The sequence below is a fragment of the Zalophus californianus genome, chromosome 14 (assembly GCF_009762305.2).
Source record: "Zalophus californianus isolate mZalCal1 chromosome 14, mZalCal1.pri.v2, whole genome shotgun sequence".
Lineage (NCBI taxonomy): Eukaryota > Metazoa > Chordata > Mammalia > Carnivora > Otariidae > Zalophus > Zalophus californianus.
The window spans coordinates 377871-404032 of record NC_045608.1 but is presented as its reverse complement, the minus strand read 5'-3'; the positions used below and the strand labels follow the sequence as shown (position 1 = coordinate 404032).

The 26162-nt window shown below is 51.3% G+C and overlaps 1 protein-coding gene across 2 annotated transcripts in view; it reads right to left on the bottom strand.

The window, feature by feature from the left end:
- Nucleotides 1-26162, bottom strand: part of GOLGA3 (golgin A3) — a 45727-nt gene that overhangs the window by 3817 nt on the left and 15748 nt on the right. The window contains exons 5-23 of one of the 2 annotated variants that reach the window (XM_027577196.2): nt 23582-24240; nt 23032-23143; nt 20979-21285; nt 18465-18667; nt 16063-16200; nt 14623-14784; nt 13957-14325; nt 12655-12732; nt 11635-11898; nt 11061-11155; nt 10119-10335; nt 8029-8172; nt 7218-7415; nt 6257-6373; nt 3549-3688; nt 2817-2949; nt 2469-2591; nt 1129-1293; nt 79-242 (exon numbers count right to left, since the gene is read on the bottom strand). In XM_027577196.2, coding sequence (XP_027432997.2) covers nt 79-242; nt 1129-1293; nt 2469-2591; nt 2817-2949; nt 3549-3688; nt 6257-6373; nt 7218-7415; nt 8029-8172; nt 10119-10335; nt 11061-11155; nt 11635-11898; nt 12655-12732; nt 13957-14325; nt 14623-14784; nt 16063-16200; nt 18465-18667; nt 20979-21285; nt 23032-23143; nt 23582-24240 — 3788 coding nt within the window. Of the gene's footprint in view, nt 1-78; nt 243-1128; nt 1294-1537; nt 2354-2468; nt 2592-2816; nt 2950-3548; nt 3689-6256; nt 6374-7217; nt 7416-8028; nt 8173-10118; nt 10336-11060; nt 11156-11634; nt 11899-12654; nt 12733-13956; nt 14326-14622; nt 14785-16062; nt 16201-18464; nt 18668-20978; nt 21286-23031; nt 23144-23581; nt 24241-26162 lie in introns of those variants that run through there. The other variant, XM_027577197.2, reaches the window with a different exon arrangement.

The window sequence follows — 26162 nt, the reverse complement described above, 5'->3', positions numbered from 1 at the left end:
CAACAGGATTCTTCCAAGTTAAACATGCAATCTATTTTTAAAAACCAAGTGAGATAGAACACAGAACACAGTTCATACTTTAGCTGCTGGAGACAACTGTTGAGGTTCTTGAGGGGCTCCTTGCTCACGGCAGGTGGGGGCCTCAGCAGCTCCTCCAGCAGGGAGGCCGGGACAGGGCAGTCGGGGATCTTCACTGGCGTCACAGGGCCAGAAGAGCTGGTCTCGCCTTTCAGTTCCTTTCTCTGTTTTTAAAAGCACATGGTTAGAGCCCTCTCACTTGGAGGCTGACACCAACCACACCTTCCCCTTATCGGTCCCCGAACATCACAAGTGCTACCAGAGGGCATCCTAGCTCACAATGGGCCCTCAGGGAAGGCATGCCCCCCTGCTTCCAGGCTGGCAGAGCTGACAGCCACAGGGTTCAGGGCATGTTAGCTGAATGGGTGAGCTTCTTCCTAACACACGTGACCATGCACAAAACAGCGCAATGCTGGCTACTCAGGAGGACGACCTAAATCACAAATGAGAACACCCCTATGGGAACTGTGGGGGCTTTCCACAAAAGACCACAGCCTTGACCCTGCATATCCTTAAGAAGTAAGTCAATTTTTAACTCCTACAACTCCCCTTCCTAGAACTTCAAGCTTTTTCCACGGATAGCCAAAGAGTGCTAAATAAACCTCTGAGTCTGAGGGATTTCTTTGCATCTGGAGAATATTTACGTGGCCTGAGCAGAGAAACAAATGCTGGGTACAGAGGGTCTGGGCAGGGCTCCCCAGGCCCCCAAGCCCATCTGGCATCGCTGGCCCCAGCTGGCTCACCTACCAGGCCAGGGGCTCTTGTGAACACCAGCAAATGAGCCCTCCATATGGCTTATAAAGCGTATTACAACAAAATGATACCTGAATTCATAAAAAGAAGCAAAAAGCTCTTGAAAAAAACACCAAGATAAAAGGGTTTGGCCTGCTGCCAAGCACAAGACTCCAGCGCCCTTTACTGCACACAGTAGCTGCTCAGTGTTGGTTACACAGAACTTCCTGTCTGAGTAACTAGAAGGTACCCCAGCCATGTGCCCAGCAGGGGTGCCTTGGGCCCAGGGAACCTGACGGAGGTGCAGAGTCTGAGTACCGTCTTCACTGCGCCACGCCGCAGGTCCAGCCTGAGCTGCTGGTTTTGCTGGAGCAGAGTCTTCATGTTGTTCTTCAGCTCTGACACTTTAGCTTGAAGCATGAATTTATCTTTCTGGGTCAGGGAAAGATCTTCCCGTACCATCTCCAACTCAGCTTTGATATTCTAAAGAAAGGGAAGTCACACGTTTTTATAAACTAAAGGATCTTACATGTGCTCCTAAGATCTTAGCTTGTATGTCACAAGTCTAAGGGGCTAGAAACATAACACCGACTTTTCTTTTTTAAGATTTTTTTTTTTTAAAGATTTTATTTATTCATTTGAGAGAGAGAGAATGAGAGATAGAGAGCACGAGAGGGAAGAGGGTCAGAGGGAGAAGCAGACTCCCCGCTGAGCAGGGAGCCCAATGCGGGACTCGATCCAGGGACTCCAGGATCATGACCTGAGCCGAAGGCAGTTGCTCAACCAACTGAGCCACCCAGGTGCCCAACACCAACTTTTCTATGATGCTGTAGGCGGTGCTGCCACGCCAGCCTATTTCCTCACCATGGTCTGGGCTGGGCGGCGTCCCATTACAGTCACATCCTCAACGTCTTTACCCAAATTTCAGAGCCTCTGCCGAGGACCAGCAATATTCCCGTGTCCACTGTCTATAACGGATCCCAAGAGTCCATTTAAATTCCAAGGTCAGGGGCACCTGGGTGGCTCAGTCGTTAAGCGTCTGCCTTCGGCTCAGGTCATGATCCCGGGGTCCTGGGATCGAGCCCCACATCAGGCTCCCTGCTCAGCGGGAAGCCTGCTTCTCCCTCTCCCACTCCCCCTGCTTGTGTTCCCTCTCTCGCTCTCTGTCAAATAAATAAATAAAGTCTATACGTACATACATACATAAATTCATTCCAAGGTCAACTACTGGAATAAGCCTCACCATTAGGAAAAAAGAATATAAATCAATCCTGTTACTCAAGCCAGCCATTCACAAGTAGGAATCCTGGCGAGAGCTCTCTTCCCGATCCTTTTCGCAAGTGGTCAAGCCTGCACACAGATTTCTTTGTGGAAAAGTGTATCACAGACTGGTGAACTTTTCACATATACTGCCTCATTGACTGGGCTTCGTCAGATCCCATTGCTGGTACAGTTCACAGAGCTCAGCCCAGGGCGTACGTAGCACTAGGGCTTGGCCTCCTTCAGCTGTGTGACCTGGTCTTCTTTCTGAAACGGATAATGTCTGCAAAACGGTTTGGTGGAAGCATGCGGTTTGAGGGTAACTCACGTTATGCACTTAGCACCTTGTGAGGTGTGGTCTCTGACTTTCTGCCCCAGGGCCTTTACACAGCACATACCTGTGATAACTGCTGTATTCCATCCAGTTCCTTCTTACTCTGCTGCTCAGTCAAGTTCAGCTGCTGCTTCAAGGACTGGACTTCTCTTTCTTTCTGATCCACCTCCCATTTGAGATTTTCCATCTAGACGAGGGAGAAAGTCACATGACCAAAAGAATTTTAAAGTGGCTTTCTTACGCTACAAAATTGCTCTAACTATATCTCTGAGTACTGTTTAATATCATACTTAGAAAAAATAAATATCCCTTTCCAAGCAGACAGGGAATGAAGGAACTGATGTGTCAATCAGCAGAGTCTAGCTCTGTCAGTCCCGCTAAGTAGAAATGCAAAGCCTCCCAGGCAGGTCACCTCTTGGTTCCCTATAGGCTGTTTGCTCAGCTGCTCGTCTAGCTGCTTCTGCAGGAGTTGGAGCTGGGTCCGGGCCTCCGCCAGCTTCTCCTGGAACTGTGCTATTTCCTGGGAATGTTTGCCCTCTTGAATCCTAGCGTAAAAACAAGGAAGCATGAAATCACAGCACCCTAACCCCACCACAAAGTGTGCTCAGTTGAACATTATCCATCGGGGTGACAGAAACTCACACACTGCCCACTCTGGGCAGGGACTGTTCTAGGAGCACTGTGGTGCTCTCTCATGACGAATCCTCACAAAAGCCCCTGGGAAGGACATTTTGCTAGCCCGTTTTATGGACTACAATGGGAGAAAAGCTCCCAACACGCACCCCTGCATGTGCTCAACTCAAGGCTGCCCTAATTGGAGGCTGCAGTGAACCTCTGTGGTGGGGCATAGCCCTCGGGACACATGTCCCTCACACAGGGCTCTCTGTTCCTGGTGAAGGACCCTCAGGTGTGGAGTGGGGACAGCCATGTCAGACCGGAAATTTCAGAGTTGAGCTGCAGGTTTCCTAAGACAGGGATTGGATACACTCCCCTTCTTAGATTTGCCTCCAGAGTGCGCAGAGATTTGCTAAAACCCAGGTGACCTGAAAGCGCTGAAGGTCCTAACTGGAAGACATGGTGGCGCTCCCGCCCGTCTGTACCCGGCCGTGGCACTGACCCAGCCCTCTGCCCGCATGGCACTCACTGGAGACCCTCGGCCTCAGCCTGCAGCTTCTGCACCAGCTGCTCCTTGGCCTGCAGTTCCTTCTTCACCTCACTCAGCTCCAGGGTGGCAGCCCTGAAGTGGCGGCGGTTATGTCCTGCTTCCGCCTTGGCAGCAGCAACCTATAAGAACAGAAACCCGCGTCACCAAGGACACAGGCAAGAACCACACAGAACGCGCCCAACCTGATGTCTGCGAGGAGAGCTACCGCCAACCCCACCCGAGCCCCAGCTGCTCCTGCAGTTGTTTCTTCCAAAGCTTCTGAAGCTCTCAGAGGACTGAAGCCCTAACACGCGCCTGGCACGCGGGCAGGCGACACACAGCCGGCCGCCAGTATCTACTGAACGAACAAATGCATGCAAGGCTTTCTTGGTCTAAACAGTTTCAATCGTCCTCAAGTATATCTGTCTATTTCTTGTTAAATCCAGTCCTAGTTCATGTTTTTGGGGAGGAACATAGCCTTCCATCATACCAGGTACAGCAGTAAAGCTACTGATTACTACCCATTTATGACACAGTAGTCTTTTCATGATGAACGACAGTTTCTCTCAAGGAGACCAGCAAGTTCTCAGAATATAACAAAATATTCCAGTTTCCTTTCCAGTAACTCGGTTTTCTTATCTAACTGCACAAGCAAGGACTTCATTTTTTACAAGTTTAATAAAGGGCGCCTGGGTGGCTCAGTCAGTTCAACATCTGCCTTCAGCTCAGGTCATGATCCCAGGGTTCTGGGATCGAGCCCCACATCGGGCTCCCTGCTTGGCAAGGAGTCTGCTTCTCCCTCTGCCTCTGCCTGCCGCTACCCCTGCTTGCACTCTCTGTCAAATAAATAAATAAAATCTTTAAAAAAAACTTAAAAAAATAAAAGTTTAATAAAAATATTTATAACTTACGACAGTCAAATATAGAAAAAACTCTTATAAATAAGGAAACAAAACTCCAACAGAAGATGCTAACAGTGGTTTATCACTAGGTGCAAATTCAAGATGATCTGTATTTCAATCTTTGTGATTTTTTTACTACTAGCATGTACTGTTCAAACATTCCAGAAAATTTCATGAAATGCATTTAGAGACATAAATGAGGACAGTTCACAGTTACTGCCCTTTAAAAAAAAAAAAGCGAAGGTCACATATCCATCATTTTCCGCAGCACTTCTATTCACAAATTTCCTTACACTATAAAATTGCTCTAACTATATCTCTGTGTACTGTTTAATATCATACTTAGAAAAAATAAATATCCCGGGTGCCTGGGTGGCTCAGTCATTAAGCAGCTGCCTTCAGCTCAGGTCGTGATCCCAGGGTCCTGGGATCAAGCCCCACATCGGGCTCACTGCTCCGCGGGAAGCCTGTTTCTGTTTCTCCCTCTCCCACTCCCCCTGCTTGTGTTCCCTCTCTCCTGTCTCTCTCTCTGTCAAATAAATAAATAAAATCTTTAAAAAAAAGAAAAAAGAAATATCCCTTTCTAAGCAGACACGGAATGAAGGAACTGAAAGTGTCAATCGGCGGAGTCTAGCTCTGTCAGTCCCGCTAACTGGAGAATAAAGGGAGAATAAAATTCAACTTCATTAAAGGGAGAATAAAATTAGTAAGTGAGCAAAAGATAGGAATTGGGGGGTAGAAAAGTAGGGAGGGTAGCTGACTCAGCTCAACTCCACGCAAGGTATAAAAACCAACCACAGTCAAGGCAAACGGGGGTCTGTTCATGGTGACAAATTCTTCTTTTGAGAGACAGTGCGCAGGCATGTGGGGGGCAAGGGGCAGAGGGAAAGAGAATCCCAAGCAGGCTCCCCACTGAGCACAGAGCCCAACATAGGACTCGATCCCAGAATCTGAGCCAAAGGCAGATACTCAACCAACTGAGCCACCCAGGTGTCCCCATAGTAACATGTTCTTAACAGATCTTAAAACTGTACTATCTTAAGAGAATATTTTACTGTCTCACCCAAAAAAATGAAGAACTATTTCTTTCTTTCTACCTGTTATATCATCACGGAAACATTTTTAAAGGATGTGACATGCACCCTTGCACACAGGAAACACATTCTGAACATCTCTTCAGTGCCAGGCACTGGGGACATGAGGGTAAATGAGTCACGGCCCTCAAGCCATGAAGCTTATGTTCTGATGAGGAGTAACAGACACGGCACCATGGTGGGAAACACCGAGGAGCTGAGGTCTACTCCAGCTCACAGGGGCAGCGGGACAGGCCTCTCTGCTGGAAGACTGACCTGACGCACTGGTGAACACCTGAGCATGGAAAGGAGCCAGCCAGGAAACGGCAAAGAGTGCATGCAACCTTCTTTCTCCATTGCTCTTTTAACACTAATGGGGTCATCTATTGTTCTGCAGTTTGCTTTTTTAACTCAACACTACGTGTGCGACATTGTTCTCCAGCAAATATGTCTCTACATGGCTCTGTGCATGTATCTTAGGCCCATATGACTGCATCTGGGTTAATCCAAGTCCACTCTCCTATGGATGGACATCAGGGCCCCCTCCAGCTGCTCACTGTCACCAAGGCTGTGATGACATCATTCTCAGAACACATCAGCGAAGATATCCGTACAATAAATTCTTGGAAGGGAAGTGAGGCGTCAAGCATACACATACTCAGTTTTTAGAAAAAGTGCATTCCGACAGGCTCTGAAGTTGCAATTTAGAACCAGTGGGAAACTAGTCACACACCTGTTCCTTGAGGCTGTGCACTTTGGCCTTTTCTCGCTCCAACGCAGCCTGTAAGGTGTGGACGAGCTGCTTCGTCTGGCGGTCCTCCTCCTCCTTCCGCTGCAAGACTGCCTGCACCTATGGCACACCAGCGAAGCAGTGAGTGAGGAAGGACTCAGATTTCGAAGGCCTGTGGGGCCCCAGGGCCACGCGGGGAACCTGGCAGGATGGCGGCACACAACACGACAGTGCATTACTGACAAGCGCACAAGGTAGCGAAGGAGGGAGAGTTCCATCTCCGGAGAACATGAAGTCTGAGATGGCCGTAACGTCATATGGTCGTATTCAAGCAAAGAGCAAGGAACCCAAAGGTTGCCTGTAATCGGAGCGTAGAAACACAAATACTTCCCTGGTAAGGCAGGTAATGCAGATGGATGAGGCCACCAGATATGGCAAGGGTGGGAACCAGTGACAAATAAAAGTTTATACGCTCTCTAATGGCTGGATAATTTGAGACGGGGGCTGGATTTGGCCGCTGACTGCCCCTCGAAGATGGCCCTGAAGTGCCAGGCCTCCTCCCCAAGCCCCAGAAAGGCTGCACAGCTGGAGCCGAGAACAGGGTCCGGAGAGAGAGCCCCACCAAGGTTCAAATCCCAGCTCTGCATCACACAGGGAAGAGCCTCTTAGGAACAGTGGGACCAGCTTGAGCAGGGAGTCCCCTACCCACCAGGAAGCTAACGGGCGGGGCACAGTGCCTCCACAGCTCGGTAAAGGGGGCCTTAGGAGCTCCCAGCTCTGCCCCACCCCACAGAGCTGCAAGGTGGGCTTCAGACGTCACCAGATCCTCCCTGTTCTGAGTGTCTGTGACGGGGCAGCCCTCTGCTTGCGGGCGGCTGGGACAGCTGTGTGAGGCAACATGCACCAGACTGAGAGCCACCTATCCAGCAGCGAGTCCCCTGCCTCCAGCAAAGGGTCTGAGTACCTGGAGGTTCAGCTGAACCAGGTCTGCCTCCCTCTTGGCCAAAGCTGTTTCTAAGATGCTGTTGTGTTCCCGCAGAGCCGCGTTGGACTGCCCCAGGCCTGTAAGCTTCCCTCGCTCATGCTCTAACTCAAGGGCCAACTTCTTATTCAACTCCTCAAGGCGCTTTATCTTCCTCCTAAAGCCTCTGGATTCTTGAAGCTGAAACAGATCAAAACCACTGTGAAGTTATATAATTACCTACTCTCGCTAATGGAGCTAAGCTCCCCCACATCAGAAACACAACAACTGCACCAAGAAGCTCCAACAGACCACCCCAGAACTGCAGCAGATGCAGCACACCCCAGCTCCCAGCCCCCCAGCTTTCTTCTGGGGAGCCTGGGACCCCGTGGAGAGCCCTAGGTGACATCACCAACTGCCACGCGTAGCATCATCTGAAGGCACAGGCTCTCTGGGCCCAAGAGTTACATGAAGTTATTTTAAAGAACAGGTTTTCTCATTATTTGCAACCAGAGTGTTCTTACTGGGGACATCTTAATCCTAACACTCTGACAACCACCACACCAGAGGGGTGCTCAAGAGAGCGTGTGGGGAGCCTAGCAATAAAGGGGGGGCGGTGAGAGGGACCCAGACAAGCGGTCAGACGGCGCATAGAAGCACAGTGCGGGTTGAGCCACAGGCCAGGTTCTGCCTCTCCAGGAGCCTTTCTCTCTGCACCTGAGCTGCACGGGGGCAGTGAGGCCCATCCAGCTGTGTGAGGACCATCCAGCTGTGTGAGGACCGTCCAGCTGTGTGAGGACGAAGCTCAGCCTACCTCGTCCTCCAGCTCTAGCACTTTCTCCCGGTACTCCTCCAGCTCCTGGCTGGTCAGTGCGATAATCTCCTGGAGCTCCTTCTCCAGCATCGTCTTGCTGTGGCCGACAGCCTGCAGTTCTGCCTCCAGAGCCTGGATTCTCTCCTAACAGCCAGGACGGGAAGGTGGATTTGGTCATGGGTTTCAATACAGCATGTGACAGGCGCTCACCTCCCTCCCTGCAGGGCTGCATCGCACCCACCGCATAAGCCTGCTGACCATGCTCAACAGGCACTGCGGTCTTACCATACTTCCTCCCCCGAGTTAAATGCTTTGAAAATACAGAAAAACTCTGACTCACAAAGAAGAACGATAAATTACTATCTGTGGCAAGCAAGCCGTACCAGACACGGTAGGACTAACACCCCATGTGTGCACCCACGCTCATGCTTGCTGCGGGGTGCAGCCACTACTCTGATCACCTCGTGTGTGTTTCTTCACGGAGCCATTCTGACCAAGGAGGTTCTACTGTTTACTCCATTTTGCCTTCATTTTACTGAGGATCAAGAAGGTGAGTAGCCTGCCGAAGGGCCCATTTTACAAGTGGTGAAGCACAGACCAATCCAGGACTCTGGCTCTGAGGCTGCAGTGCAGCGGGGGGGTGGGGGGGCGCAACAGGCTCCCCGGGGCATTTACAGTCGATCCCTGACACCGGGGAAGCCAAAGAATCAAAAAAGAAGCAGAGAAATACTTCTAGGTTGAAGGGAAATTGCAACTTAATAAAATTTCCCCCTCCCACTATTTTATAAATTAATTAGGTAAAAGAAGTATTAAGTTTATCTAATTCGGTAAGAAAACATGCTATGATGGCTTCCCACTTATAAACTCTTACACGGAGAGAAGATCAAGACAAACTTCATTTAGTAAGAAACACGACCGCTAAACATAAGTGAAATGTTGGGTAGGAATAAACAAAAAGCAAATTAATGCAGTCGGGTAAAACTTGATGCTGGCCAAAGCCGGCAGGGAGTGGGGCACCAAGAACTTGGGGACACTCGGGAAGCTCTGGCAGCCTTCATCACAGGAATAAAAAGGCCCTGCAAGCCCAGGGCCCATCCTCCATCCTCCTCAAGGAGGACATCTGCCCATTTATCCTAAAACATAATCCGGAGCAAAAGGCTTCTGCCCCATGATATAACAGCAGGAATAGCAGAGCCCATGCCCCTCACCACATGCAGGGTCCCTGTTCCTTCGAGTCTGAGTATTTACAGCCACTCCCGGCCCACTCTGGCCCACACCGACTGCCTTCCCCGATCGATTCCTGTCAGCAGAGCCAGCTGCAACCACCCTCAAGCTGGACACTGGGTGCTGCTCCCTCCGCTGGCCCCGGCCTGCCCCGCTGGTTCACAGCTTCCCCTCCTGAGTGACCACACGCCATCAGTGGCCTGTCCCACTGGCTGCTCTGCAGCCTTCACATGGCCCGGCCATCTCAGCTACTGCAGGAGAGCCCACGTGGTCTCCCTGACACAGCCTCCCCTGGCCTCGGCTGTGCTCAGCCACCGCCCGTCAGTGTCCCACCACGGAAGAGTGAGGTCTCACGCTGCCCGAGCCACCAGCCAGCCCTCCATCTCACACCAGCCCACCCCCCAGGGGCCCACCGTGCCCTCGAGATGCACAGCACAGGTCTTCCTGCACGCCCGGCACAGCACTCCCCTGCCGAGATGCACCCCCCATTATTCAAGACCACTTCAAAGATTCTTTCCTTCAAAACGCTTTCCTGGACTCTCCAAATACTTCCCCCCGAGCCTCCCACACGGGCACTCAGGGAATCCCTCCCCAGACACAGAGGGGGTGTGGAGAAGGACAGGAGTGGGCAGGGAGGCTGAGGGAGGAGGCGACGGTGCGTAGGCGAGCAGGGGTGAATCGAGAGAACGTCTGTGCAGTGTTCAAGCCCCTGGTCATGTCGCTAGCACACAATACTTTACAGAAAGGCTGCCTACACCCTAGTTCTGCCCCGGGTCTCCAGACTCTCAAATGTTTATAACACATCGAATCCCCAGTACTGAGTCTGCACCACTGGCAGCCTGGCCGATAGCAGACGGGTTACCCACGTGCAGAGGGAGGTCGCTGCTACCGCCAGCCACCTGGGCTCTTAGCTGGCTCAGCTCTGCGTCTGCCGACTCCTTGGCTGCAAGGGCCTCCTGCAGGCGGCGGCTAAGGATGCCCACCGCGTTCTCATAGGCCTTGTGCTTGCTCTTCATCTCCTTCTGAGCGCTGCTCAGGTCTGAGCCCAGCCGCTTCATCCTCTGCTTCTGCTCTGTGATGGCCCTAGGGTGTGGTGGGCAGGACAGAGGAGTCTGAACTCACTTCCAACAAGATGTCCTGGCACCAGCACCAAGGAAAGACTCATCCTTGCCCGCCCCCAGCCCCACACCAGCTAGCTGCCGCTCCTCCCAGATCCAGCATGTGGGGTTGGTGTCAGCTGCCCTCACAGAGCCCAGCAGTGCACCCACTTCTGCCCTGCTCCCTTCTCAGAGCCACTTAAATCTCATGAAAATCAGAGAATACTGCTGTCCTTCCAAACGCTTCCAGTGCTCTTCTTGAATAGCAGTAATAATCTCAAAAACACAGCTCACAAGTAATCTCCAGCTGACGAAAGTAAAGGAACGCAGGACACAAGACGTGCCACGGGGGTTAAAGGCCCCAAAAGGCTACCTGCCGTGTATATGCACAGCAAGTACGTCAGCCCTGCTGGGGGAACTGGGAGGGGCAGGCACTGCCACACTCACCTGGCATGGAACACGCACACAGGGGGAGTGCCTATTAACCACAGGCAGCCACCAAACCATGCCGGGATCTCCTCTCCAACCTTAACTTTGGAATCTGACTTCCCTGGCTGCCTAGAAGTACATCCTGTGTCCCCTCTCCTTGGCAAGGGCTCAACTGACAGTGTGTTCAGAGTTCCCTGGCCCTCGGCTGCTGTGTGTCCCCCACAGAGCTCAAGGCTGCCCGCGCTCACCCCTTCTGCCTGCAGATGCCTCGGGTCCACTTACTTGGTGGCTTCTTGCTGTAGCTCTTCAATTTGCTTCTTGAGCACCTCGTTGGCCTCTGTAAGAGCTACCATCTGCTCTTTATCAAACTGCAAAGACTTGAGAAGAAGGGAAGAAAAAACAGTGAGGAGAGCAAAGTCCTCCCTCTGCAGCCTGCTTCTCAGGACCAGGCTCCTCATGGCTCAACGGTGCTGGTTCAGGGACACCCTCAAGAACAAGGGCTCTGGAGAGGACCCTGACAGGGGTTTGCTCTTTGTATAGGCGATCACTTGAGAGCGGTCCAGAGTGCTGGAGGGAACGCCCAGGTCAACCTTTGGTTGTGGCTCTGCCCACAGTCCCCTAGCGACCACCCCTCCCAGAGCCCCCCAGGCCCCTCCCAGCACCTGCTGGGGTGAACTATGAACGGCTGACGGCCTCCAGCCCCGTGCTGCCTCCAGGGGGGAAACCTGTCCGTCTGCCTGTCCTTCCAGGACAGGAGCTCTAAGACGGACTTCTTCCAGGTTGTCCTGCCCTCCGCCCTGCACAAGAAACCCCTGGGCATGATTGGCAGAACCTCAAAGTCAAATGTATCCCAGACCTGCAAATGCGTCTCCATCTCGTTGCGCTCCCTCTGCACCAACTGGAGATGCCCTTCGAGGTCGGCCATCTGCTGATGGACATGGGACACTTCCTTCTGCAAGCGCACGTGTTCTACCTCCACAGACTTTTTCTCCCCTTGAAGTTTAATTAACTCTTGCCTCAAGTCCTTCAGCTCTGAGTCAAGCCTCTTCTTCGTGGCCTTCAGCTCACCAAGGAGCTGGTCCTTGGAGGTGGCGTCCCGCCGGTAGGCCTCCACCATCAGCTGCCCAACAAGAGAGAGGCTGCAGCCAGCACAAAGTGCAGTCCCCTTCAACAGAAATGCTCGCCACTGATCTGTGGCATAATGTGTTTTGGACTACAAATAACACATTCCACCAACTCCAGGACACCATCAACTGAGGCACAGCATCACCTTACGCACCTGAACACGTCTGGGCGCTGCGCACAGGTGTCACCTGGCGAGTGCTCTCCCCTCAGCCACACTGCCAGGCTTATGCGGGGTGCTCCCCCGGCTTGCGTCCCAGCAACAAAGTCCAGAACCACTTCTAGCTCTCCCCTGGGTCGACCTTTCTCAAAACCCTGGTGCTAGCAACACTTCGCATTCATTCCTCCAAGAGCCAACACTGGCTTCACTCATATAAAATGTGAGCCCCCGTCCTTTGCATGAGCCAGAACTTACTTCAACACTAGATCAGGGTCTAATTTTTCAAAGACATGTTAACAGAAGTCAGTCTGTGTCATAGCCCAGCCTGCGCTCTCTGACGTGACAAAAGGCCAAGATCACATCACAGATGCCAACCCTATTCTGAAATTGCATCTTGACTTGAGACCTTAAAATAGGAGGGGTGAGAGCACAGCTAATGATCAGTGCCTTTAAAACAAAACAAAACAAAAAAACTGAGGGGATCTAAATGTTGCTTTCCTCTTGACCACTTTTGTTCTAGAGAAATGATTAAATCACATGTGATTTTTTTCACACACTTGCTGCGTATAAAGAAAACCAACAAGACGTTTTTACCTTTTGTTGAAGAAACTGCTCCTTTATTTTCTGTGTCTGCTTTTTCAGGGTGGCGGCCTCTTGCTGTAGGTGCTCCACCTACAAAGGACATGCGCGCACAGACCTTACTGAGGCCGCTCTGCTCCCGGGGAGACAGGGAGGCCAGCCACCATTCCCGCCTCCCTCTGTTTGTAGGATCATCGTCTCGGTCCCCACTGTAACCTCCAGAGACTGCAGAACAACACAGGCAAGACTCCAGTGTGACAGAGTGCGCCAGACCCCATGACTGCATTTCTCAGGCGTCAGCTGGCGTCCCTCTTACTGAGCCAACAGTAAGACCAAATTCCGCCTCATCCAGAAGGTCCCCTCAACCCCCCTAAACTACGCACCTACTGCTTCTCGACTTGCTTTCGTGTCCTGTCTGAGAAGCGACTGGGCCCAGGGCAATGTTTGCAGAGGAAACACAGGCCCCCTGTACTTTACTTCCCAGAGGGAAACCTGCCACCGATGTCCTCATCCTTGATGTTCAGGGAGGGCAAACTCCACTGCCTGCACACCCTGCACCTTCCTCATCCTGTGTTTGTTAACGTGTGCCTACGTCAGGTCACATCATGCTGTTAGCATAACAGCTCGAGGAGTGCCGTGCTGCTCATGTCCATATACGCCTAGACCCTCCGGTGTCTCCCGCCTTCACCCACGGACACACGACCGTCCTGCCACGTGTGCAGCAGGCCCCACTATGGGCATGCAGCAGGGAAAAACCAAAAGTTCCATGCAACTTTCCCCACATCTGAGCTCCACATCATCTGTGGACAGAAATTGGGAGTTTCTTGGTAGATTTCTTTCTTTCTTTCAAAGATTTATTTATTTGAGAAAGAGCAAGAGAGAGAGAGAGCGAGCACGTGCACTTGAGCGGGGGGGGGGGGGGGGGGCAGGAGGGGGACAAGCAGACTCCACACTGTGTGGAGCTCGATGTGGGGCTTAATCCCATGGCCCTGAGATCATGACCTGAGCCAAAGTCAAGAGTCAGACACTTAACTGAGCCACCCAGGTGCTCCTTGGTAGATTACTTTCAACGCACCAAGCATGACTCGGTTTCCCAGCCCTCAGCATCTACACACCCAGCAGCTACTGGGAAGCACACGGCTTACTGGTGTGGGTCCCTGTCCACCCCCCACCCCCCCTTCCGAGCCCTAGGCCCTGCCCTAGAAGCGGTCTTCCATGTTTACAAAACAAGGTGCTCGAACAAAGGAGCCAACAGCCACCACCGGGCCTTGCACATGTGATTTCCACTCAGGACAGAATGGCAGCAAAGTGTATTACCTGGCTGGACTTCACGGCTAACTCTTGCCTCAACTGCTCTAAAACCTGTGATGTCTCCTCAGTGCCCTCTTCCAAGCGCTTGGCTCCTCTGTCCAGTTCCTCCCTGCCACTCCTGGCCGCCTGCAGAGCCACCTCCAAGACAATCTTCTCATTCTGCAGGAAGCGGATGGTGTCGTCCCTGGAGGCGGCCTCCCCCTGCAGCTCCTCCAGCCTGGCAAGCAGCTCGTCGTAGCGCATCTGCAGGTCGCTGAGGGACCGCTCCCGGGCCTGCAACGTCTCCTGTGTTGAGGTGAGCTGCCTCAGCAGGTCGAGGTGCTCCTGCTGTAACACCGCAAGCTGCTGGTCTCGCTGTTGCAAAGTCAAATTCACCTGGAAAACAGGAACTTGATTCACTGTGACTGCCCTGCTCCAAGAGTGTGCGCTCAGGGCTTAGATCACCTGGACAGACACTTTGGGGTCAGTGTTCCACATGGAAGGTTCTGGTGCGGAAGAATACCAGCAGAAGTCAACACCCGGCCAGGTCTGCAACCACAGCCGGACTGTGGATGTGACACCACAGTCCGAATTCAACGGACACCGCAGCACAGACGCGCACAGTGAGGCCAGCCAGGCAAGGATGCCGTGTGTGGCACCAGGGCAGCGACATGAGGCCACAGGGGTGCTTGCCTGCTCCAACTGCTGTTCCAGGGATGCAGCCGAGGCTGCCATCTTCTGCAGCTGCTCCTTCTCATCTTCAAACTCCTCCAGCCTCCGCTGCAGGTCCTCCTCCACCATCGTCTTTGCCTCTTGAATCTGCACAAAGGCAGCTTCCTGGTCCAACATGTCGGCCTAAGCACACAAAACAGTGTTTTTTAAAAAGCAGGATAACCTGAGGGCCACAGCAGTCTGAGTGGAAAAACCTCATCCACAGCACTGTCCTGTCCTCGACCCGCATACAGAGGAGTCAAGGGCCACAGGGGCCCAAGGCTGGTGATCTCCTGCTGCCCAAAAGACAGGTCACCCCACCTATTCCTCTGCCCACAGTTCTCTCTGCTGGCCCTCGGGCCTGGCCGAGGGGAGAAGCAAGCAGACACCCGGCTTTAAGAAATGGGATAAAGTGATGAGCAACCCCTCCCTGGCTGCCTCTAACGCGAAGACAGGTTGCAGTGTGTCCCTGCGTTGGAGATGGGAAACCAGAGCAGGGCTGGGAGACAAATACTGCATTCTTTTACGGTGTGAGTATGTAGATAAGATCCAATACCTAAGTATATTTCTCAGGGAAAAACATTAGTTTATAACTTAAAGTTTTTTCAGTTCTTTGGTGCTGAGCCCCTGAAGCAGATGTCTGCCGTGCCATGATGCTCTTCCGTCACCCTCGTCACCTGTGAGGACACAGGGGTGCAGAGAAGGAGACAGGGGAACAGCCACAGTGCCAGAACACCAACTTTCCACATCCTTGGCACACAACTCAGACCACATGCTGCCCACATGTTGTGCACTATTCCTTTTCAGTTCCCGACAAGCCTGTCTGTTGAGTACGTATTATCATCCTCATTTTATAAAACAAAGGAACAAGGCTCGGAGAGGGTAAGAAATCATACAGGGTCTCCCAGCTAAGGAGACCCGGTCAAAGCTACTGCACCCCACCACCCTGGAAATAATCTGCAGAGGCACTGGTCCTGTCCTAACTCAGGCGTGTGGTTAGTTGCCGGGGGTTAAACAGGACACAAGCTGAAGAGCTCAGAGACAAGAAAATGCTTGTTACTGTAAGGCTTTCAGAGATCCAACATGCTGACTGCCTCTCCCACCTGCTATGCCGGCACCTGCCCACCACCGGCCAAGCGCAGGGCCCACGTGCATCATGGAAGAAAAGTTGGCACCAGCAGCTCAGATCAGAGAAACATATGAGCTTCTGGTGAATGTCAGGGTTGGAATCCCCAACCTTAAATCACTGCCACTTGTCCAAAAGATTATTTTAAAGACACTTAAATGTATATACACATATATAATGTTAATGTTTATGTACGTGTGTTTGTAAACTTTAACCTTGACCAGTGACAAAACAAACAAAGCCCCAACCCCAGACAAACACCAACAGCCGTGGTCCTGGGATGACACAGCCCTCACCTCAATGCCCTGGAGCTGGACAGCAATGCGCTCCTTCTCCTTGATGGATCTGTGCTGGGTTTCCGTCAGCTGGTGGGACAGGGACACGTTCTCAAGTTTCAGGTGCTCCAGGAGGCCTGCCTGGGTCATCTGTCCAACCTTCAGAGAGAAATTCCACAAGGTAGAAAATGGCCAGATTTCACGCGCAAGTGCAGACTGGCCTATCCCTGAGGCCATGACGGTGAGGGTCCCTACCCAGCAATGGCCCCCCGGGGAAGTTGCTCCCCAGGACCCCACCACACAGGGCTCACTGCCCACCCTCCTGTCACCCACCCTGACACCTGGGCCATCTTGGTTGCTTGTGCCTAAGAGGGGCAGGCTGGCAGCCCAGATGTCAATGGTCAATCCCCGAGGCTACGCACTTTGTAGCAAGACCTACACAAAAGTCCCCAGTGAAGGTATATAGGTGTGAGCCCAAAGATGAGGGGCCTCATCTGGCTGCAGAGACAGCAGGGACTGGGATCTGCCCCAAAAATGACCTGACCTAGAACTATGCTCAGACACACGTCATGCCCTGCCCTCCCGGCCTGTCTGAGATACTTGCCAGGCTGACCTCGGCCATTCCCAAGAAGCAATCCAGCCCGGGGTCAGACCCCCGGCCATCAGACGGTCAGGCCTCCTCCGACCCACCGTCTCTCACACAGAAGGTGCCCAGCACAGCATGCCAGCCTCAAGAGGGGGCTCAGGAAAGAGGAGACTGAAGGCACATGGGTCTGGGACTGGATCTTCCCACACATTACTTCCAGGTCTAATGTGAACACTTCCTGACTTCTGAGATGCCAGATGTGACCAGAAGTTGTGAATTTTGGGTCTAAATGGAAGCTACCCAGGGCAGGAGGAGGCGCCATTTACTGGGATTGTGTTCTAAGGCAATGAAAGAAAAACGATCACCCTGCTCTGTCCTGCCTCTTAGATGTGCCTGGCAACATTCTATGTTATCAGGGAAAGAGGGAGGAAATGTCTTCACCTCCCGAATCAGGAATGCTGACCCTGGGTTCCGGAGGTATCTGAGAAAAGCAGTTATGGCTCTCAGACTCCACTGCCCAGGGCCCTCCCTCCACTTCTGTCTATGTCAAGACACATAAATGTAGCTTCTTTAAATATTTTATGCCTCATATAAATGCACTGTTGCTTCAAGCTTTGCATTAACTTGTACAGTGATTTCCAAGTATGTTGTAAATAGAATAAATGCTTACCCGTATGGTCCTTTGGCTTAAAACATATGTAACACAAATTTAAGAATATTTCTATTTCATGTATTTGTAGACTTTAGGTTTTTTTTTTTTTTAAAGTATTTGGTGCAAAAAAAATAAAAAAATAAAAAAGCATTTGGTGGAGTTAGTATTTTACATCTTCTACTTAAGAAATAAAGTTTTAATTAATCTGTAATATTTTATCCAGACAAAGGGAAAAAGAAAGGGAGAGAGAACAAAACCTACAGCTGAATTCAAAAAGAAGACAGAGGCTGACCGAGGCACTATTTGGCACCCTCGCGATCTAATTAGTCCAAAGCACCAAGATGTGGAGCAAAGTGCATTTCAGCCACTTGCCTACCATCCCGAGTGCCTCTGGAACATAACAGGCCCAGAGGGAGAGGCCTCAAGGAAATGCGCAGGACCCAATGTTACTCCGTGGGCCTGGATGGTCACGCGCTCCCCAACTCCTCATGCAGAATCAGAGGCAGACATGCCTGCACCCCCAACAAAATGGAGAGAAACAAGAGTGTTCATGCAGGAAAGACCTGGTGCCCAAGCAGCTGGAGCAAAGCGAAGCTCCAACCAGGAAGGTGACATATGCTGTGTTCCACACATGTCAGAAACGACCCAGGAGGGCAGCGACCAGGGCACGGGAGCTGGGGCTAGAGTCTTGAGACCCAGGCAGACATGGGGTTGAGAGCTGGATTCAAACAATGGCAGGCATCCCCCGGAGGGACTCGTCACAGCTCTGGGCACAGGAGTTCCTGAGAGGGGATTTTAGAATTAAAAATGTGCAAGCAGAAGCTGAAAGACTCCTGGTGTCAGAGGTCGTGGCAGGTGCCTGCTCTGCAGGAGGGGCTGTAGGCCAGATGAATGGGCAACAGATTTTCAAAACTGTATCTATAAAATCTAAAAACAGACTTTTTGGGGCGGCTGGGTGGCTTAGTCGGTTAAGCGTCTGCCTTCGGCTCGGGTCATGGTCCCAGGGTCCTGGGATCGAGCCCTGAATCGGGCTCCCTGCTCAGCAGGAAGCCTGCTTCTCCCTCTCCCTCTGCCCGCTGCTCTGCCTACTTGTCCTCTCTGTCAAATAAATAAATAAATAATCTTTAAAAAAACTAATTTAAGAAAAAGGCAACTGTTCCACATGAGACATGTCAGGGGCCATACCTGGATGTGGGCCATCTCACCCTGCAGTCTGACCCGGGCCTCCTGGGCCAGGGCGAGCTGCTGCTGGTACCACTGCCGGACATGCTGCAGAGATGAGATCTCGGCCTGGGATGCCTTCAACTTGCTGCTCAGAGTTGCTCGCTCTAGTTGCACCTGCTGGAGCTGGTTCTGCAGGGCCGTCATCTGTTGTCGCAGGTCATGCACTGAAAGCAAGCAAGCAGAGCTCAGAGCACCTGCTGCACACAGGAGAGCCTGCAGCTCTGCAGGGACACACCAAGCAGAGCCAGGCTCTCAGCAGAGACCGAGAAACAGCCAGCTCTCATTCACACTGCAGTCGAGGGTGCTGAACCATGGCTCCCGGAAGAAAAATAGGGGGTCAACTGGTCAATACACAATCTTGTTTCGTGAGTGTTTATGTGTAAAGGCACCTTATTTAATCTATATTGTTGATTCATCAACACTGAACTCACAGCCAACGGCACCATAACTCATGCCTGAACAAAGCTCACCTAACACACGTTCTTTTCTCCATAAAACACATCACAGAGTTCTTGTACTAAGAACACCCGACAGTGTTTGGAGTTCATTTTAAATAGTAAAACCACCCTAAAAAGCATAAAGATGCAAAGGAGGTGATGCTAAACCATAAGAGGGCACCTGCTCAGCTGGGAGTGAGCGTGCTAGGCAAGGCCCACCCTGTAGAGAGTGCTCCTGCCCGCAAGTGACCAAGCACAGTACTGCTTTGGGGTTACAGACAAATTTGAGTGAGCCGGGGAATTCACAATTAGGGATCCACGGATACTGAGGGTCAACTGTGTGCCCACAAAGCCATTGTGGGTGCTATGGCTCTGGTCTTCAAATGGCCTGATGGCACCTATGTCAATAAACAGAATGGTACTGTGCTGCAAATTCCACTAAAACCCACTGGTGTGCTGATATGGTCAACTCTTAACACTGATGAGGGCAGGGGGAGGCAAGGAGAGGACGGGAAGTCACAACCCAAAGCACACTACAAACAAAACTGGTCAAACTCTCTAAAATTAAAATTATACCCAACATTTAAGAAAACACTTACCATTCTAAAGACCATTTCCAAAACTTAAAAAACGAATAAAAATGATAGTTTAAGAGGATCCACGATCCCTTATCGGAAATTCTTGGGGCCAGATGTGTTTCAGAGATCAGAGCGGTGGCGTTTTAGAAAGGCAACCCCAGTCCAGACCACAGCAGACATGCCCTCAGCTCCACGTGCAGGCATTCACACCATGTGAGCGCTGGTCAGCTCTGCTGCCCAACAAGCTCTGGTCAGGTCAGGCCTTGCAAGCCAGACGTAAATTATTTTGGTGCTCGGAACTTTTTGGATTTTATACTTTTCTAAAGGGACCAGGTACCACAAAATCGTTCAAAGACTGAAACAGTATACAGTTGTGTTTCTCAGCTAGCACTTTTTTCCTTCTCGTATCAGGATAAAGTCTCTGTGACAGAATCTTGTCACGTTTTCTTTTATGTCATCACATCTGAAACCTGGGGTCGCGGCCTTACACGCAGTGCACAGTACATGCCCCGGGAAGAGAAGACAGCGTGAGGGAAGGGCTGCAGCGGGCTCTCTGTGCACAGCCTGCCACCAAGTCCCCGAAAGCACTATTCCATTGGACTCTCATTCCATAGGTGGTGCCCACAGGGATCCAGCTACAGCAAAAACTGAAATTAAGGCAGGAAAAATAAAGGTTTACTAATCCACAACAGCAGTGCTGCTTTTAAATATTTTAAATAGAGGGCGCCTGGGTGGCTCAGTCGATTAAGCATTATGCATCTGCCTTCAGCTCAAGTCATGATCTCAGGGTCCTTGGGCTTGGCCCCGCATCGGGCTCCCTGCTCAGTGGGGAGTCTGCTTCTCCCTCTGCTGCTCCCCCTGCTAGTGCGCTCTCTCTCTCTCCCTCTCTCTCTCTCTCAAATAAATAAATAAATCTTTAAAAATAAATAATTTTTTTTATTTTTTTAAAGATTTTATTCATCCATTCATGAGAGACAGAAAGAGGCAGAGGCAGAGGTAGAAGCAGATGCGGGGCTCGATCCCAGAACCCTGGGACCATGACCTGAGCCGAAGGCAGCCGCTCAACTGACTGAGCCACCTGGGCACCCAAATAATAAATATTTTAAATAGATCCTGCAATTCTGAGGAATAAGCAAGCTTTGAAGGCAGAATAAGTGGAAACATTACCACCAACTACCAAGGGTCCAAAGTCCACTCCTAAGACCTAAGCCATTCCCCTTTGCTGCATGTGCAAAAAATGTAGAGAATTCCATGCACTCAACCAAAAACAATACTTACTTTAGAGAAGTGGACAGCATGTACATAAATTAGCAGGGAATACAACGCCTCCCAGCATATTAATGTAACAGGTCAGTCCCCAGAGCGGACGAGATAACCACCACCCCCAGTCGGGCCACGACACGCTGGGAAGCTCTGCAAGAATTAAGGAGCAGACGTGCAGCCAGCTGGGGAGCGCTCACCTGTGTTGTCCTTACTGAGGATGTTTCTCTGCATCTCTTCTACTTTGGCCACGAGTCTTTGGTACTGCTCCTCTGCCACCTGCAGGTCACTGTTGGACGACGCCAGGCTGGCGTTCTTGGCTTCCAGCATGTTCTGCAGGTCAGTCATCGCTCGCTCCAGGTCCCAGCAAGACTGCTTCAAGGTGTCCACCTCTGAACTGAGCGAGTCCTGCTTCTGCTGGCTGCTGTGGCTCTGGTCCACCTGCGCCTGCAGCCTTGTGCTCAGAGCGGCGAGCTGCGCCTGCAGTTCTGCCTTCTCTTTAAGTGCCTGGGAAGACCCCCATCAGAAACTGTCAGAAAATGAGCCACTTCCACCCCATGCATTATGAGGGCCACCAAAATGAACCAGTGAGACACAGAGGGGAAAGCACTGTGTCTCCCAAGCTTTCAGCTGCTCTAACATGATGGCTCTCCCAAAAGAAGGCAGGTTCTCCAAACAGGCCAAAGGGGCAAAGAGGGGTGACCACGGAGTCTGCTTACTCTCTGCACGGGTAACACCCGAGCTGTGCAAGCACCTGCTCACCCACAAGGATGTCGGAAAACACATTTGTTCAAGAAACGAGTGCACCAGCGTGCACGCGCACACACACGAAGACTACCAGGAGTACTGAGGGGACCAGGGACCCCACCAACACCAGACTCAGATCTGGGGATACGCCTGCAGGCATAGACCCCACAACACCAGACTCAGATCTGGAGACACGCCTGCAGGCAGAGACCCCGCAACACCAAGCGCCGTCAGACTCAGATCTGGGAACATGCCTGCAGGCAGAGACCGCCTCCTACTACACAAGAAGGACTCTGAGGGGCTCTGGCCAAGGCCACGGGGCACAGAGCACACAAGGCACCACAGGGACGCTATCTGTAGGGTAAAACAGGAGCTGAGGGAAGGTGGGGCCTTGACAAGCCCTAGGCCCCTGGGCAGCAGAGAACGTCCAAGGGACAACAGGGGAAGGGCACACGCCCCCTCTGCCATCAGTATCTCCTGCCTACCCAAAAATGAGTCTATCAGGGGTGTGGACAGGAATTCCAAAATGCAAAGATGGGCAGACAAATGCACATCAACACACAAGAAGAAAACCAACATCACGAAGACAAACATCAAATTCAACAAACAGAAGAACAAATACCCCCAAAAATCTTGTTAACTGAGCAAATGCAATGAGATTTTGCAGTACGTAGAACTTGGATTTTTACAGCAAAGCCAGAAAGGATCACATCTGTCACAATTCACACAACTCAAGAGCAAATCAGTATCCCAGGAGGAAAAGAAGGTACAGTAAAATAAAAGCAAACAAAGGTTCCGACATCATTCATGGGGTTGAATGTGCAGATGAAGCAAAAATGCATTTGATGAGGGACAGACAGCGAAAGTCATATGCCACCAAAATTCACCTTCATTCCCAGCAACCACCTCCTCAGTCAACACTGGTCTATGTACACAGAGGGGTCGGTCTGTGTCCCAGGACCACATCATGCAAAAAACAACATCAGGCACGAGGGGCACGTCTGGCAGAGACGCATCCCTGTGCCCTGTACTCGAACACCTGCGCAGCCTCGACAGCACCTCTGTGATCATGTGTGTCCCTGCTCTCCACACCAAACCAAGCGCGGGCTTCCACTGAACAGACTGACCCTGACTGTCAACAGGAAAACTGAAAATTAAGGGATGGAAATAAACAGATACAGCAAAATTCACATCAGGAAAAGCAAAAGCCACAGCAAAGAGAATTAAAGGGACAGAGACAACAATTTTACCATGCCAGGAAAGTGAAATCCACCAAAAGGACTGTTAGGTATCTATCAGCAGAGCTAGGACAGGGATACAGAGGAAACTGAGGCACGCAGTCAGACGGGAAACGAGCGTACTTCTTCCTGAGGCTAACGGAGCCAAGGGAGAGGACACAGAAGCCCGGGCTCCACTTCGAGACATGTGCACAACCACACCCAACCAGCAGGCATCGCACACCCTTCAAAGCCGCGGCACACTCGCCCGCCCGAGCGCATCCATTACCTGACTGGCCTCTGCAGACAGTGCCTCCAGCTGCCCTTCAAGCCTCATCTTGTCTTTAAGGGCCTGCAGCATGGCGTCATGGGTCTCGGCAGCAGAGCTTTCCAGGGACGCGCTGGGGAACAAGGGCACCGAGCATCAGGCACCTGACGTCGCAGGACCCAGCACCGCTCCTCCTCACCTGCCCCGCGTCTCCAGGCTCCTCACACCGCTGCTCCTCTCCCCCAGTTTTTTAAAATAAGTTAAAAGATTTAAATCAAGCATCAATGCTCTTACAAATGCTACCAATAAACACACCCCCACGGAGCTGGAAAATCTTTAGTGAAACGTCAGCCCAGGGAAGCACCCGTGCCGTCCTAGAGACACGTCTGCACAAATGCTGTAAAACAGCAGATCTTAACAACGGAAATGGTTACTGATCTATGCCATTTCTTACAGGGTGACAGAGCTATGTGTAAATGAAATGTTAAAGACTAAACACATAATTCGGAGAGCAGAACAGTGCTGTCCATCGGCGCTGGCAGTGGAGGGGCGGTCTGCAGACAGCACCCACCTGCTGCAGATGCTGTCTGTCCGACTCCGCGTCTCCCCATTCACCTCCTGCCCCTGGTCTCGGTGCTCGGCCGCTGCGGCCTGGAGGACATCTGTGATGGAGGGGAACTGGCCCAGCGCACCAGCGGCAATCTCTTGGCCGTTGACCACATAGGAGGCTTCTCGAGTGCCCACGGCGTTCACTAGAAGCCCACATGTCCCACGCGTAGACACGCTGCTGTGGGAGGAGCTGTCGCTCTCATTCCCATCGGCCTCAGATGTGTTGTCACCCGTCAGGGACGCATTCTCCAGGTGATCATCAGCCTCAGGACACAGGCTAACCTCAGACACCACGGATGCCACACTGCTGCGGTTCTGCTTCAGAGAGCCCCTGGCAGAGTCTACAGCCGGAACGTTTCCACCAGAACTCCCAGAACCTTCGTCTTCAGTTTTGTAATCAGCCAGAGACCGAATTTTGCTTGATTTGGAACTTTTTTTCCCCTTAGGATGTGTCAGGAGCCCTAAGCTGCCCACCTTTGGGCCTCGAGGGACACTGGTGCGCAGGAAGGAATACTCCTTTGTCAGGGCCACAGCACTGGCCCGGGGCAAGGCTTCTGGGTTCAGCATGAGCTCCGGGTCGAGTGTACTAGACAGTCTCGTTCTAGCCACAGGCTGACTGGACTGAAAAAGAAAAGTACAGAAATGATGTTGAAAAGTGACAAGGAGTGTTCAAATACTGCCACCCAGAAAGGCTGTACCAAGTACCCTCCCTGTACAAACCCTCACACACCAGCTCTGCACCTAGTCACAGGTCCAGCACATGCCTCTCATAACTGTGACTTGGCACCATTTTAAAACTTCTACCAGAGCAAGTCCCTCCTCACGACCCTGTTCTTATGAGACTTTCCTGGCAGTCCTCCTGCACTCACTCTTCTCGACAGATGTGAAATGTTCAAGTTGTTATTATTTTTTAACGATTTTGTTTATTCAACTGTCAGAGAGAGGGAGGGAGGGAAGGAAGGAGGGAGAGAGTGAGCACAAGCAGGGGGCGCAGCAGAGGGAGAGCGAGAAGCAGGCTCCCGCTGAGCAGGGAGCCCGATGCAGGACTCTATCCCAGGACCCTGGGAGCATGACCTGAGCCGAAGGCAGACGCCCAACCAACTGAGCCACCCAGGCCTCCCTTAAGTTATTATTATTTTTTTAAGTAGGCTTCATGCCGGGGCGCCTGGGTGGCTCGGTTGGTTAAGCGACTGCCTTCGGCTCAGGTCATGATCCCAGGGTCCTGGGATCGAGCCCCGCATTGGGCTCCCTGCTCGGCGGGAAGCCTGCTTCTTCCTCTCCCACTCCCCCTGCTTGTGTTCCCTCTCTCGCTGTCTCTCTGTCAGTTAAATAAACAAATAAAATCTTTAAAAAAAAAAAAAAAGTAGGCTTCATGCCCAGCATGGACCCCAAACGGGGCTCGAATTCATGACCCTGAGATCATGACTTGAGCTGAGACCAAGAATCAGACACTCAACCAACTGAGCCACCAGGTGCCCGGGAAATGTTCTAGTTAAAAAAAGTCCTGCTGAATTACAACGACCTTAGATTTATAATTATTTAGGGATAAAAAACTGCTTCCAGTTATTCATACCTCCTTGTGCATTTCTCAACAAAGGAAGATATGTAGGATTCATCTAAATTCTAAATAATTTTTTTTTAGGACCTTATTTATTTATTTGTCAGAGAGGGAGAGCACAAGCAGAGGAAGCAACAGACAGAGAGAGAGACAGAAGCAGAGTCCCCGCCGAGCAGGGAGCCCAATGCGGGGCTCGATCCCAGGACCCTGAGATCACGACCTGAGCCCAAGGCAGACACTTAACTGACTAAGCCACCCGGGCTCCCCGATTCTAAACCATTTCTATTGCCATTTTAATTGAATTCTTAGATATTTTATCATTTTATTGTTATAAATACTATCTTTTCCCACTATTTTTATAACTAGTCATATTAGGATAACTACTGATTTTTCTATTTGTATTTTACTGACAATTTTCTGAATCATTATTTTAATGATTTTAGAATATTTTAATAAATTATTATTTTTTCAGTTGATCCTCTGTTTTCCAAGGCATTACCAAGACCTGCAAATAACATTTTTCCTCTTTTTCAGTATTTGTATCTCTTACTTCTTTTTCTTATATTATGTCAACTAGAATTTCCAAAGGGCCTTGAAGGAGATGGAGGGGGATGGCAGACACTGTTCCCTGTTGCTATTTTGTAAAGATTTTATTTGAGAGAGAGAGAGAGAGAGAGAGAGAGAGCGCGCGCGTGTGAGCAAGGGGGGAGGCAGAGAGGGTGGAGGGAGGTGGGGAGAAAGAGAGAGAATCTCCAGCTGACTCTGCACTGAGTGTGGAGCACAATGTGGGGCTCCATCTCACCACCCCAAGTTCACGACCTGAGCTGAAACCAGGAGTTGGACACTTAACCGAATGAGCCACCCAGGTGCCACCCAGTTGCCTTTTCAAAATGACTTTCTCTTACAGAGAAACAGCCAATCCTATGCTTATTCCATGAAATCAGGGCAATTACGACGGGGCAAGGAGACAAGGTGGGGAAAGGGA